The sequence below is a fragment of the Aythya fuligula genome, chromosome 7 (genome assembly GCF_009819795.1).
Source record: "Aythya fuligula isolate bAytFul2 chromosome 7, bAytFul2.pri, whole genome shotgun sequence".
Lineage (NCBI taxonomy): Eukaryota > Metazoa > Chordata > Aves > Anseriformes > Anatidae > Aythya > Aythya fuligula.
Window position 1 is genome coordinate 11391698 of NC_045565.1, and position 14061 is coordinate 11405758.

Sequence of the window (14061 nt, forward strand, 5' to 3'; positions counted from 1 at the left end):
TAGCGAGCACACTCGTCGGTCGCTCGCGGTCATTAGGCACCACTCCAGTCAGCAGCCCCGAGGACTTGCCTTCACTGTCCTGGGACTATTTCCTGAGGGTTCCCGTTGACCTGGCAAAACAAGAAAGTACTGACGATGGCAGCGCTTCAGGAAAATGGACTTAATCCCTCCATGGATGGTACCAGCGGGTCTACGTGCCAAATAATCAAAAGTCACCGTTTCTCAGCGTGGTCTGAAGTCGTCCTGACCCAGAAGCTTCTCTTACCTGGAGGGTTGCCAGTCAGACCCATGCAACTTACCCCTTGTTGAGGGTTTCTGGAAATGCTAACTGTATTTATCATCAGTGCGATGCTTGGCTTTAGGAGGAACCACACACAAACCAAGGTCCCTGCTAACTGGAGGCAACAGCACTGCCACAGTCCTGACCTAGCACAGACCGAGCTGTGCTCACTGGGATGCACCAGGAGCCACCACCCAACACCCACCCGAGCACCCTGGGGTGCTGCCACAGAGGCGTCTTGTGTCTCAGCACTGCTCCAGCAGCACAGCGCCACTGGACAGCAGCGCTCAGCCCTCCTGCCCCATCACACCACCCTGTGTAATGGAGTCATTCAGACACATATATCAGCAATTTTAAAAAGAACCTAAGGAAAATTTGAGGTGGGAACAACATTACCAGACTGTCTGAGAGCAAGCACTAGGGAGTCTGGTAGGACTGCTGGGTTTGGGGCTGCTTAATTTCCTTGGAAATGCAAAGAACTTGTATTTGCAAAATAACAGCAAATAATCTCAATGATAACAAATTTCAGTGAATGCACTCTCTACTTTGTCTCCTTAACTAGCACAGGAAGATTCTCTGTAAACACCAAACATAATATGCTGAAATGGCTTTCTTGCTCTTTGTGAAAAACAATCAGCACTAAAATACATGCATCTTTGTCACTGTGACACAGCACTTTTTGGGAAAACAGCATTATGACAAAAGTGTGATGGACAAATTTGGTCAACCATCATCATATAATTAAAACCTTAGCTTCTGCAGGCTGTCAACATTCCTTTCTTCTGAATTTTATAATGGTCGTAGCTCCAGCTGTCAACACTTGGTAATGGTACAGTTGCAGCTTCCACTATTTTTGTTGCCATGGTGAGCATGCAATACAAACATTTTTTTCCTTAATGATCCTTCTGCACATTACACCTCTAACAGCCTGGCAGCTGGCCTCTATTTAGAGAATAGAGGGAATTTAGGGAAGAGCTGGCCTCAAGGAAAAAGAGCTATCAAAAGATGAAATCATCTTATTTTTTTCTCCAGGTAGAAGTCCCTGACAAGCAGTTGCAATAGGCAGTTAATCAGAAGTGACTCTGACTTCATTTATCGTTATTATAACAAGAAAACACAATGCAGAAAAATTTAAGCCCGTAGACCTGGAATTCATCCAGAAAAGTCTTCCTGCTTTAATTTATAAAGCAGTGAACCCCTTGAATGCATATACACTTCTAGTAGATGCAGAACTCAAATATAAATGGCATCATGAAAATACATGTACTTAATACTTAACTTCAAATAATCTAGCATTCTCTAAGTTTCCAGACACACTCACATTCCAGGAAAAGTTACTGTTTTGTGCAAGTGGAGTTAAGTGGCAATTCTTTGTCCTCATTAGACTACCACTGCCTTCATTATTTTAGAAGGGTAGTGGAGTTTTGGCAGGAAACCTGAATGGGAAGGTAACTTTTTTCTGTCTTCCCCTCTCAATAGTTTAGTTTGTCCATACAACTATTTAGATGTTATTTGCACATTTTTCCTGTGAATAAAAGAGAAGTCCCTGACACACGCTGAAAGAATATTTCAGAGCAATAGGCACCAACATTTTCTAGTTCTTGGGTACTGAATAATGCCCTTAAAAAGCTCATACTCTTCCTGCTTTCATAATTCACTTGCATAGCAATTATACAGCAGAAAGAGTATCATTCTGCAAACGGTGTATGTAATTAAGTTTCACTAGCATGCCAGTACATAAGTCATCTGGCATGCACTATACCAGTATGCCAAAACATGATCCTAGCATTACGAAACTTTCATTCCATGTACAGAATGACAAAGCTGCGTGCTACATCAGAAGTTAATTATTTCTGTTTCTTGTTGGTTCATGCTTCTGTAAATCAGCTTTAGATCAAGGGTGTTGTTAGACAAAATGGGTTATATAAAAAAAAAAAAAAAACTTTTCTATCAGGAAATAGGGGATCTCAAAAGCAATGGGGTAACAGTGGTGGGCAGGATCTAGGTCCTATGACTGTGGAAGGATTTCCAGACTAATTAAGTCTGGACTAATATGCACGTGTACAAAAATACAGCTTGAACTTTTCACCCATTTCCTTCTGAGGGCATATCTACACAGATGCTGACACAGGTTTCAAATAGACCAGGCAGTAGTCATCTCACTTGGAGGCTGTACATACTGACAAGGTGTTTGTTTTCAACCTCATCCTGATTCTTGGGAAAGAAAAACAATCAACAGCCTGGACACAGACCACAGATTTATCTCAAGTTAGTTCAGGGCATGGTAGTCACTGAATTAACCAAAGGACCTGCAGGTCTTTTGAATGTTTCATCGAGATGAGCACTTCATATTGGGGGAAAAAAAAAAAAGATTGGTGCAACACCATCCATCTGGACAAGAACAGGAAGAAAGAATTAGTAAGTCTTCTTAAAGGGTATACAGATGCATATACAAATCTTTTGGCAACAGCCTAATAAACACTGAATCACAGAAAAGCCTATCAGTTACTACAATAGGTAACCAACGCCTCTGGAAAAAGCTGGTGAGGTCATTAATGAGCTTACATGAATTTTTTTTTTTTTTCCATTGCTTAGAAAATTAAAACAAAATTGAATCTCGGTGGCCTGTAGTTTATCTTGCTTACTTAAGTGCTATCTGTACCTGTTTACATTTTTAAAGTCTTCTCATATTAGGGAGGACACTGAGTAAAAAGTTGCTATTAACTACTACTCTGGTTATGAGAACAGTGATCAAGCTTCAGGCCCTACAGGCAAAAACAAGCTCTTGAGCATCCCAAAATACCCACACTGATACCGCTGAAAAGGCAGTAACTCCGTATTTGAGAGATCAAGGCACTGGAGGAAAATAAGTTATTCTGCAGCAGTCCCGGTTAACTGCCCACAACTACTACATGGTTTCCATTAAAATCCCAACACTCAAAACTGTTTCTACGCTTTCTCTTTCAATTTGTTGGGACAAAATTGACAGGTTTCATTCTTTACTACAAATCTCAGAACTCTAATAATCTTGCAATCTGTACTAGTCAATGGTAAGGCCAAAGCTACTTCTAATACATCTAAAAGTGCCCTACATTTTCTTTAAGACAGCTCATCTCAACATTCAAACAATTTATCTCACAAAGTTGGTTCCATATAGCTAGCAATAATAGTATTTAATATATGCACTTATGCAAAGATTGGAGTTGGCCATTTTGTAAGGTTTGGTATAATCTCTTGATTTAGCTGTTATCAAAAATTGTTCAAGAATGAAAGAACAGAATGGGACTTTCTCTAACAAATTTAGGCTTCTCCAGTAGCAGATGAGCTGCTCTTAATACTTAAAATCTGGGACAAAAATTCCATGACCTCTTTTGTTAAATAAGATCTAGGTTAGAAAAGCAAAACAAACCTACTATGAAAAGCTTTGATGTCAATCCATGTCATTTTGACAGAACTTGGCTAGGAATCAAATAAACATCCCAGCAAACCTCAGCTGTAACTCCTGGTTATAAGGTAGCAATGATCAGGGTGCAGTAAACTTCTCATCTAGAAGAGGTACAGCCACACATTAACCATAGCCTTAGAGGTAAGCTCTTAATCGTCTTATCACACTGAACTATTTGTATGTGCAACTTTCTTCTGCTGAAGCAAAACAAGCATGTTTTATTCGCACACATTGTTTCAACACTGCAAATCTGTATTTTACGTTAGCAATTATTGTCTCCATACAACACGTCAACATAGGCAAGATCACAAACTACCTATTTCTAATGCATTATTTCTATTGTAAACTTTTTAAGGGGTTGTGCTCATCTTTAGGAATGTGCTGTCTATTGACATATACAAAATTTAATTTTCTTTGTTAACTCTCACTACAACTTGAAAGAAAAGCAATATAGCACACAATGTCGATTCATCCAGCATCTTAAAGGACTTTAAATAACAACCTAATTTGACAGGGATGTACATCATGCATAAAAATTAAACAGAAAAATTTTCCACTAAACATACATTTCACATCCACAGCATTTCTTCTGGTAGCTCCATTTTTTAAAAACATGCATTCATATGCCTTTAACAGGGATGTGAAAACTTCCTGCAACATTTCCAGCAGAATATGTAATTCAACATTAGGCTTCCCTCATAGATCCAAGCTATTAAGTATGTTACTCCTTCTGATAAGGGTTTAGTCAAAAATTCAGAATTTAAAAATTCAGACTGTGTATTGTCCTGTCAATATTCAGTAGGAGCCTGAACATTTTGTTCATAAGGTAAACCTGGTCAAATGTAACCATTGCTTTAAGGAATGTATACAGCTTTCTTTCCTGATTAAAAGAGCCAATACCGTCTTCTTTAGAAACATTTAAATATGCTTTAAACATTTTTCCTCCTATATCCACTGCCATTTGCATTACTGCTTAAATTGTCAGTCTTAAGTGTAGTAAATACTAAAAATAGTTGGTAATGGGGTAAAATTCAGGTACTTGGGGACACACCATATTACTGAATTAATACAGGCATAATTTTAATGTATTTGTTTTTGTTTGCTGATCTTCATTTAGCTAGGGTTATATTTGGGTAATAACCAGTTGGCAGCAAGACAGAACAATGGGTGGTGTGAAATAGAGCACTAATGATGGAGAACATTTTCAAGGTCACCAGTTGCTATGTTGCACCACAAAAGCAGCATTTTAAAGTCATGGGTTGCAGGTTATATTTAAAACTCAGATTTCTGGGAGGGGGGAAGTTGTTTGGACAGGTAAAAAAGGTAAGACTAATCGCATTTCAAGTCACAACTCTTCAGGAAGTGATCTATGACATTCCCAATTCTTGTGGTTTTATCATTATGATCCAAGAACATTCACACAGAAAAGCAGCAGTTAGCACCCATTTGACAAATGCTTTTCCTATGACTCCTATTTTTCTAATAATAGACCACTCCCATGGGCTCTGATTAGCCTAAGTTGAAAAAACACCAGGGAAGAACAGTAACTGAAATCCTTATTAAATTACAACATCTCTTCATGCATAGCATGAGACATTTATAAGCCTAAAAGGATTTATGGGATGTAAGCCTTCTTAGCTAGCAGAAAAGGAAACGGGTGAAGAGACACCTAAGACCTACCAAGCCATGTGAACAGCACCCTAAATGCTAAATAGGGAGGGCAGTGAAGCAAAGAACTCTGAATTGTAGCCATTACACTCAAACACCATTAGAGTTGAGTTCTTACTGAATCGGGGAAGCCCCGGTTACGCATATGAGTCAGAGTTGTGGCTCTGAACTGAAGGCATTTCTTAAGGAGTAAAATGCTAAAGAAAACCACATCATCAAAAAACACGGACTGAACTTGGATGAGATAGAGTAGGAAAAAATGTTTCCATTTGGAATTAAGTTTTAAGGCTTCCTCAAATTGTTTAATCATTTTTTCTAGTGTCTTAACTATTGCTTATCAAGCATTCAGTGTAAGAACATCTAAGTAATTGCTTAAACAGCTACATTCACCACTGTAGTTCTTACAGCGAACAGACAAGTTTTGCTCCCACAGGAAGCAGGTGTCAGTTAATTCCCACCTCCACTACTCCAGGGATCTTTCTCAAAAGGTCAGGAGCAACCTACTCATACAGTAAAATACACTGACATATCCTTCCTAGAACAGCATTTCCTCTATATGCATGTGAAGAACTATTACACAATGAAGCCTAATATAGCTTTATCTGCAGATGCTGATTTTGTCAAACATGAAGCATAGATGAATCAAATTTTTGTGATGTAACTAAACATATCTAAAACATCCAGAATTGAGAAATGCATGGCTCTTCCTGCCGTGAACTTTACTTCAACTATTTAAAAAGCACTTATAAAGGAGTCCTAAGTGACTTCAAACAGCACTGCCATTAAGTATATTTTTAGCTCCATTACACCATCAAGTTTCAAGCCATCAAGTTTCCAGAACGTTCCCACTGAAGCTATATCCTAATCACTATTCCCTTAAGATTGTTAGCATGGTTATCTTTAGGGAAAGCAGCAATGCCACTGTGATTATACATTGTCTTATCTGATCACTTGCCTCAACTACCCTGTATTTATTTTCTGGTACACCCTCAATTACTTTCTTCTATTTCTCCACCTGTGTTTCTATTCCCAAGTTGTGTAAGAATATTAAATAATCAACTCATCACTACATAAAGCACCTGATCAGAACAAGTGACCTACAGGATGCTTTCTGCTACCCCCAAGTAAACATGTACTGTTTGAAACTCCAATACTAACAAGTAAAAGGAAATATATGCAGTTAATAAATTAACCATTTGTTTTTTTTGGAAAGACTTGGAATTACACCTCAAAACACAACTAACAGAAGCTTTTATAGACTCCGCATTCTCTCCACATCAGTCAAAATTCACAACAACAGGCAGGGTTCACAGAAGTAATCCTAAAAAAGGCAGGACCAGCTGAGTGGATACAGGTAATTGAAGAATAACAAGTCTAGGACTTCATTTGGAATATCACTTTTAATATAAATATTTTGTATACAAAAATAACCAAAACACCCTATAGTTATCTCAAATCTTCAAGGTTTTTTCTACTCAATTTCCTGATAGTTTGGCAAGCGCCTGTTTTCTCTGCTCTGAAGTCATATACTCACAGGCTTCTAAAATATTTACTATAATTAAAGTCTGTTGAACTGTTTTTGCTTTTACCCATATTCTTCCATTCATTCCCAGCACCAGCTCAAATGGGTACAACTGTGACAACTCCTGAATTATTTCACATTTGGGAGCCAAGAGCCTGTAAATAAGATTAAAAAAATAAAGGAAAATGTAAACATTCACATTTGATAAACAATGCATTATTTCAGTCAGTAGTTAAGCTGCAGCACTGATATTATGGGAGCTACTGTAACTACCCCAAAAGATGATCCAGTTGCGTATCCATCCAAAACAGACATACAATATCAGATTTTGCATTTTCTTCTGAAAATATATGCACTTAAAATACAGCACTTGTGAATTTATAGCTGGTTTTCTAACTAGATTCAGAAGAGTTACTTGAAAAATTGAAAGCCAATTGTTTCTTTTATAATAATTCTATAATTCACTAAGTTCTAAAACTACTGCTTGACAAAGCAACATTCTGAAGTGCTGTTACTTACTAGTTTAACACCAAAGGTAAAGATGTGTTTTTCCAAACAACAATTCCCTTCTCCTCTTTCAGGAGGCAATATTTACACAGAATTAGATTGAGACCATTTTAGTTTTATATCATAACACATCTCACAGTCAAGTCAAGCTTCAATAAGCTTTTTCAAAGAGAAAAACAAACATATCAAGAGTAAACAGTAATATACTGTTATTTCTTTACTTATATATATAGATGATGGGCCACAAACCAAATCATTTACAAAACCAAGATGTGAAATAGCTGCTTCATGTTTTTAAGATCGCTTTTCCAAAGAACAGTCCCCCTACCAACTACCTTTATCACCAAAACAAAGCTTGACTATCATTTACCTGTATCAGCTGGTACTTTCAGATTGTCACAAAAATCTTGTATTTACCACAGCATTACCTAAGTAATTCCAAAATTTGGAATACACTTCAAAGACTGAAGTTAACATATCAGCTTTATAAAAAAAAAAAAAAAAAAAAAAAAGACTTCTCATTTATCTGTATCCTTATTTTAAGGTAACATTTTTCTTTGGAAATTATAAAATAAAGTGTATTGATGAGAGAAGATCCCTCTACTTAGTGGGGGATGTAAATTTAGCTGACAGCAATCTCATTTATCAGAAAAAAGAATTTTTTATTTAAGCTTCAAGACAGTACATACTGAAACCTTGAATGTTTGATTCCCTCAGGTATGGTTGTATTTTCTATACTGCCTTGGCAGCTGGATCCTTTAAAAAAAAAAAAAAAAAAACAAAAAAAAAAAAAAAAACACACAGGTTATAACACTATATGGATTTCTTCATCTGGATTTCTTCAGGGGGAAAAAAATGTGCTATTTCTGACTCAAAATACATGCATCTTCCATCCAGTAAAACTAGTATAAATGTACTAGAACAATTATGACTCATATCCTGATTATTGGTTAGTCCATACTTCTCAGGGTATAAATACTTGTGCATGTTCAACCTAAAACTACAACCTTACATGTTAAGAATGACTAGCTTTCTTGGTACTTACTTTCTTATAAGACCTAAGGAAACTTTAAAGAGGAATCCATCTTGTCCAATTACTCCCATGCCACTTGCTTTTCCGCTGCTGTCTATACAGACCATCTCTGGTTCCATATCTTTATTTGCTACAAGGAATTGACCATAAACAAGGTCTCCCACCTAAACCAAACAGTGTCAGAAAGCAAAAAGTATTAGACATGATCATACCATACATTCATAAAAAATATTAAATTTATAAAGCTCATCCAGGATAACACAAAATAGTTGGTGAAAGAAGAATGAATGAGTAGTTTTTGTTCTCTTCTACTAAAGACAACTTTCCACATAATAATAATATTGTATCACTCCTAGAATCTAAAAGATGTTTAAAAAACACATTTTATTTTATGGAGGTATTTTTCTGTTTTGAAATACCTTCTCCAGACTTTAAGGAAGGTAAAAATGAAGTCTAAGCAGCCTATTCTTGTAACTGCTTATCAGGACCACCACAAAGCCACACCAGCTTATTTTGTTGTCCTTTAGAGTCCATTTTACGTTCTGGCGATGGTATTTCAGCTGAATGCAGAAGCAGTGACATGCACGTGCCGCGTTTTCAGCGGTGTTATGAAACAAACCCGGTTTTCTCCCAGCGTCAGCGTTAAGAGCTCGTTTTACAACCTCAGAGTGCCCCCTTGGGGCGAGCATTACCGCATGACCAGCATCCACGGCTGGCAGCATCATGGAAGAGGTAACACGGCGCCGGTTTTGCCTTGCGGCCCGGCTGAGCCGAGCACCCCCGGGTGAGAAGAAGCCCCGCTACCTGCACGTTGGGCCGGTTCCTTTTGGTCGCTCCCTCGAAGGCCAGGTAGGACAGCGAGGCCTGCTCGCTCCCGCCGACGTCCAGCCTGAAGACGTCCCCCGCCCTGGCGGTGACGATGCCGATCACCTGGTCGCCCTTCACCGGCACGTACTGCGGGCAGCCACACGCGGCTCAGCCGGGGCCCCCTCGGGAGGGGCCGGCCGAGCCCTCCCCGCCGACCCCCGTCCCCTACCCGCTTTCTGCTGCGAGTCCACCCAGTAGGCGCCTCCCGCCGCCGCCCCGCCGCCGCCGCCCGGCTGGCGGTGCCTCAGCAGCCCGCACTTGGTCACCAGCAGCCCGGCCGCGCAGCGCCGCAGGCCAGGCCCGCACAGCAGGCGGCCCCGCGGGGCCGCCTCGGGGCCCAGCGGCAGCCGCTCGGCGTCGTGGTCGGGGCGGGCGGGCAGCAGCAGCACGTCGCCCGGCAGCACCACCTGCCCCACGGCAGCCTCCGCCGCCATCTTGCCGCTGCCCGCCGCCATCTTGCCGCCCTCCGCCATGGCCGCCGGGCCCCGCCTCCAGTCGCCGGCCACGTGGGGGGCGCCGCCGCGTGGCGAGCGCCGTTGCTTAGCGACGCGGCAGCACGCGCGGCGCCCGGCCCGTTACGACCGTTAGGGTCTGAGGGGGGCGGCCGGGGGCAGCCAGCGCCAGGTGCCTGTTGCCGCAGGGGCAAGTCCTGGGATGGAACTCAGGGAGGGGGAGAAGGCCCCGGGCTGCGCTTACATGGAGCCGGGGGCAGCGGCTGTGGGTGGGGGCCGCAGGTGAGGGCGCTCAGGGCAGCTGAGGTGCACCTGGGGGCCTGTCTGGGCGCCCACCCTGACAGCCCGCCGCTGCCGGTGACTGCCCAGCCGCCGCCTCCCGGCCTACCGTTACGGCCTTATTTCCAAGCAGTTTCTTAATGCTACATGCCCAAACAGTGAGCGGGGCACGCACAACTAAGCACATTTCTCTAAAGTTCTTAGTGTAATTGATCTATCATTCGAACAGTTAAAAACTAAAGCAGTGTTAAATCTGAATAGCTTTCCTCTATTAACTGCCCGATTAAATTAGCTATAATAAAATACGAAGAGTAATGTCATATCCACTGTTTGGGACCTGAGTCAATACTTCTTAAAAGTCCTAATTTAATTCTGGCATTGATGACTAATGTATGTCTGTTTGTTGTTAGTAGATCTGAATGGAGTCTCAATATCTGAAGAGATGCCTGGGAAGTTGCCTGACAAAGGGACTGGCAGAGGTTGTAGAGCATCGCCCAGCAGACCCAATAGAGTACCTGGCACATTGGATTTACAATTACAAGAGAATCTTAGATGAAGAAAAAAAGGTGGATATATAGTGGATAAATAGTATATGAATGAAGAATATCAGATTGTGTCTGGAGATTAACTCACAGAAAATTTAAGAGATTTTGTAATATAAGTTATGGGAAAGATGTTGTACAAATATTTCATGGCAATATAATTGATGGCTATTTTTTTATGTTTTTTTTTTTTAACTGATTCCGTGTTACCTTTGAAATAGAGAATGCTGGAGAGGATTGAGCTGGAAAAAGAACGGGAGGCAGCCCTGGAAGAACTTGAAATGTTAAGAAAAATGAAGGAGGAAGAGCTAATGATTCAGCAGAAACTCGAAGAACAACGTCAGGTTAATAATATTAATAATAGATAATTATAAAAGCATATGATGGTGTAGAAACTTGTAGTATTCAGTATGCCTTTATTCTCTGTATACGGATTTTGAGAAAAAGGTAACATAAAGCAAGTATTTAAACCTCACTTTTCTAAGTAATAAATGAAACAACCTGTCAGCAAGTGGGAAGAAAAACTTACCTACGATGTGGTAAGATGTTACCAAAAAAATGAAGGAACGTAAAGAGGAAATGCCTTAAAACTTATGTGACAAATAACTTAAAATAAGTAGACTGTCTTCTGTAGTTCGTTACAAACAAGAGGTGGTGTAAATAAAGCTAGAATTCAGTACAAAAACTTTTGACAAGCTTGCAAGGAGGCCTAGGATTAATAAGCACTCAAAGATATTTCAATGTAAGGCAAAAAATGGTAATGAGAATGTATACACAATTATTGATTCCTGAAAATAGTTGGGAATCAATTAATTAATATTGGATATTTAAGCAGCAGAGGCCCCTGATTCTGTCCTTAGCTATTTGAGCGTTCTGCTGACATAGTAGTTTAAATCCTATACTATGTGATATTATGTGGACATGAAATATGAGAACTAAAGATGACATCTGTGTTTGAAGTTGTCCTTCATGGATGAGGATTGTGAATATGACCATCCGCGTCAGACAGCATGCATGCAAGAGCCTCAGTTGTGCATGCTGCTGTAATTAATGTAGATAGTATTTACTGGATTTTTTTTTTAATTGTTTCACTTTCACATGATCAAATCAAAAGTGTGATTTAAAAAGTAAGCTGATCATATTAAGCGCAGTTCTGGTGTAAGATGAGTTCAATCTATTTCACTTGCACTTTTTTTAAAACATGGAATTTACAGTTTTAGATACCAAAAGTGTTGTGCTAAGTGAGTAAAGTTAAATAGTATAAACGAAGAATGCTCATACCAGCCACGTACTCAGGCTTGTTTTGTATGCACCGAAAAGGCACGTGGAAACCAGTTGCTACAACATGACAATGTTTGTACTAACTGTTCACAAAATGCTACAGCAAGCAGTATTCTCTAGGCCCTAGTGTTTGTTGAATATGAATGCTCAGATTATGTGGTTTCTGAAGTCCTGATGTAATAGGGCTTGCAGAGTGAACACTTTATATTAGATATTTCCAACTGAAAAATGTAAAGGTTGATGAAGATGGTTAATCTAAATAGCTTATCATTTTTATTCATAAATTTGAGTCTATATGATTCATCTGTGAGATGAAGTCAGATGATATTGAGAGGACTTTATATTATTAACATAAAAGTGTGTTTCATGCTTTTTTTTTTTTTTAATATTTCAACCACGAAATACATTGGAAGCAATGGGGTGGGGAAAATGGACATGCACTTTTTTCCTTCTAATTTGTCCCTTCATTAAATGACCACAGAGGCAGTTGGAAGAAGAACGGGCGAAGCTACAGCTGCAGAATGAAGAAGACAAGATGCAGTTGCAGCAGAAGGATCAAGAGGTTTAAAACAAAGCTTAATCAAGGGTTTAAAAATGTTGTTAATCAGATGTCTTTTCTAGATGCAGTCACTAAAGACAAAACACAAGGCAGAAACCCAGTGTTGTTATATTAAAACAAATTAAAAAAAAAAAAAACGTGAAAACTGGGAAAGAATGTCCAACCCCTTGCTTCCAGTCTGTGTTTTATACTTGAATTTTGATTTGTTGTGTTAGGTTTCTTTAGTTTATGTTCAGAACAGAGCATAAATTTATTGCAAAATCTGGCTTAATTTGTATGAGAAAATGTTATAACATAAACACATCTAACTTAAATATTTATACAAGTATGTTTTACTGTGTGGCAATGCCAAGTCATTTGCTGTACCTGGAAAAGGGACTGTGGCTGGAATTGAGATGTCTTTTAATTCTAAGATCCTTGTGGTTCCCAGGAATTTATGCTAATAGGAGTGTGTATATGGTGGTCCATGTAAATATATTGTCATATAATGCTATCTCAGTAAAAAATATAGACTGATAATTGCCATAGCTAACTCAGTAAAGCTTTCAAATCTGAAACACTTCTTAAATTTATATGGACCACAATATTTTAGAGATATGCATGTTTTTAGAGCACTGTTGAAATACTGATAGTGCGCAATTGTAGAAAAATGACTGTGAACGTAACAGGAAAAAATGAATATGGAGAAATTTAAACCAACAATTCCTGTTATTTACAAATGATAAAAATAGTATAGACAAGTATGGAATGACCCCATTGACTAACACATTTGTGTAGCATGCATCCGAAATATTCTTTTTATATTAATACATAAAGTCATTTTAGCATATCTGAAGTATTCACTGTAGATAATTACTCATGACATGGAATACTTTTAACTGAAAACACATTTTCATTACCACAGGAAATTGAAAAGACAATTGCTGAACTTACAGATAGACTGGGAGCACCTAATTTAACCACAGTTGAGGAGCTAGACGAGGGTGGACAGTTTGAGGTAAGTGTTTAGAAAGAATCAGGAGACTATAAATGATTATGTTTAAGGATTTGCTTATCTGTGTTGACATATCAAAAGCTGACCGTTGTAGTTCAAGCTGTGCTGTTTCTCTCCTATGATCTTAAGGGATGGTATTTTGGCCATAGTATTTAAACTGTCCTTAGCCTGTTGTCTGGTTCATGGTAAGGCATTCTAAAAGTCACTCTGCATTGGCTGACGAAATCCTCAAGATTTAAGATGCATGCCCTTTTGGATTCAGATGTGCTACAAATGAAAGTATGAATACTCTCAGAGAGGAGGCAGCCTTCTTTGGCCATGTGAACAGATAGTTGTACAGGATATGCACTAAATCATGAAACATGACTCACTTTTGAGTGAAGTTACTTGTATTTTTCTGAGTGGTTCTGATTGTTGGTGCAGCAGAATGCAGTCTTGTGCAGAGATATCTGAGCAACTGTTTAAAGTAAAAGACCAGGTACTAAAAGTGCACAGTGCTCATTGCTTCAAAGACCCACTGAGATTCTGGTTGTCCGAGCCCCATGCCGGCATGACTACTGCTTTCAGTACTACAGCTGTGACTGAAGTGTGATATACACGCAACTTGCACACCTGTATTTTTGTTTTCTGTT

General features: G+C 39.3%; 3 protein-coding genes across 4 annotated transcripts in view; 2 read left to right on the forward strand and 1 right to left on the reverse strand.

The window, feature by feature from the left end:
* Positions 1–6778: 6778 nt before the first annotated feature.
* On the reverse strand, positions 6779–9787 carry EXOSC3 (exosome component 3). Its single transcript, XM_032191452.1, has 4 exons — positions 9492–9787; positions 9260–9429; positions 8468–8619; positions 6779–7070 (listed from the first exon to the last, which is right to left on the reverse strand). The coding sequence occupies exons 1-4, from the start codon at positions 9775–9777 to the stop codon at positions 6869–6871; spliced, it is 810 nt and encodes a 269-aa protein (XP_032047343.1). The 5' UTR covers positions 9778–9787; the 3' UTR covers positions 6779–6868.
* DYDC1 (DPY30 domain containing 1) lies at positions 9240–14043 on the forward strand. The gene is made up of 5 exons (XM_032191453.1): positions 9240–9304; positions 10467–10619; positions 10817–10939; positions 12358–12438; positions 13340–14043. Exons 2-5 carry the CDS (start codon positions 10473–10475, stop codon positions 13442–13444), a joined length of 456 nt encoding a protein of 151 aa, XP_032047344.1. The 5' UTR covers positions 9240–9304; positions 10467–10472; the 3' UTR covers positions 13445–14043.
* The window catches only part of MAT1A (methionine adenosyltransferase 1A), a 35243-nt gene continuing 34551 nt past the window's right edge, over positions 13370–14061 (forward strand). The window contains exon 1 of one of the 2 annotated variants that reach the window (XM_032191449.1): positions 13370–13432. The gene's annotated coding sequence lies outside the window, so the exon portion shown is untranslated. The remainder of the gene's footprint in view (positions 13433–14061) is intronic. The other variant, XM_032191450.1, reaches the window with a different exon arrangement.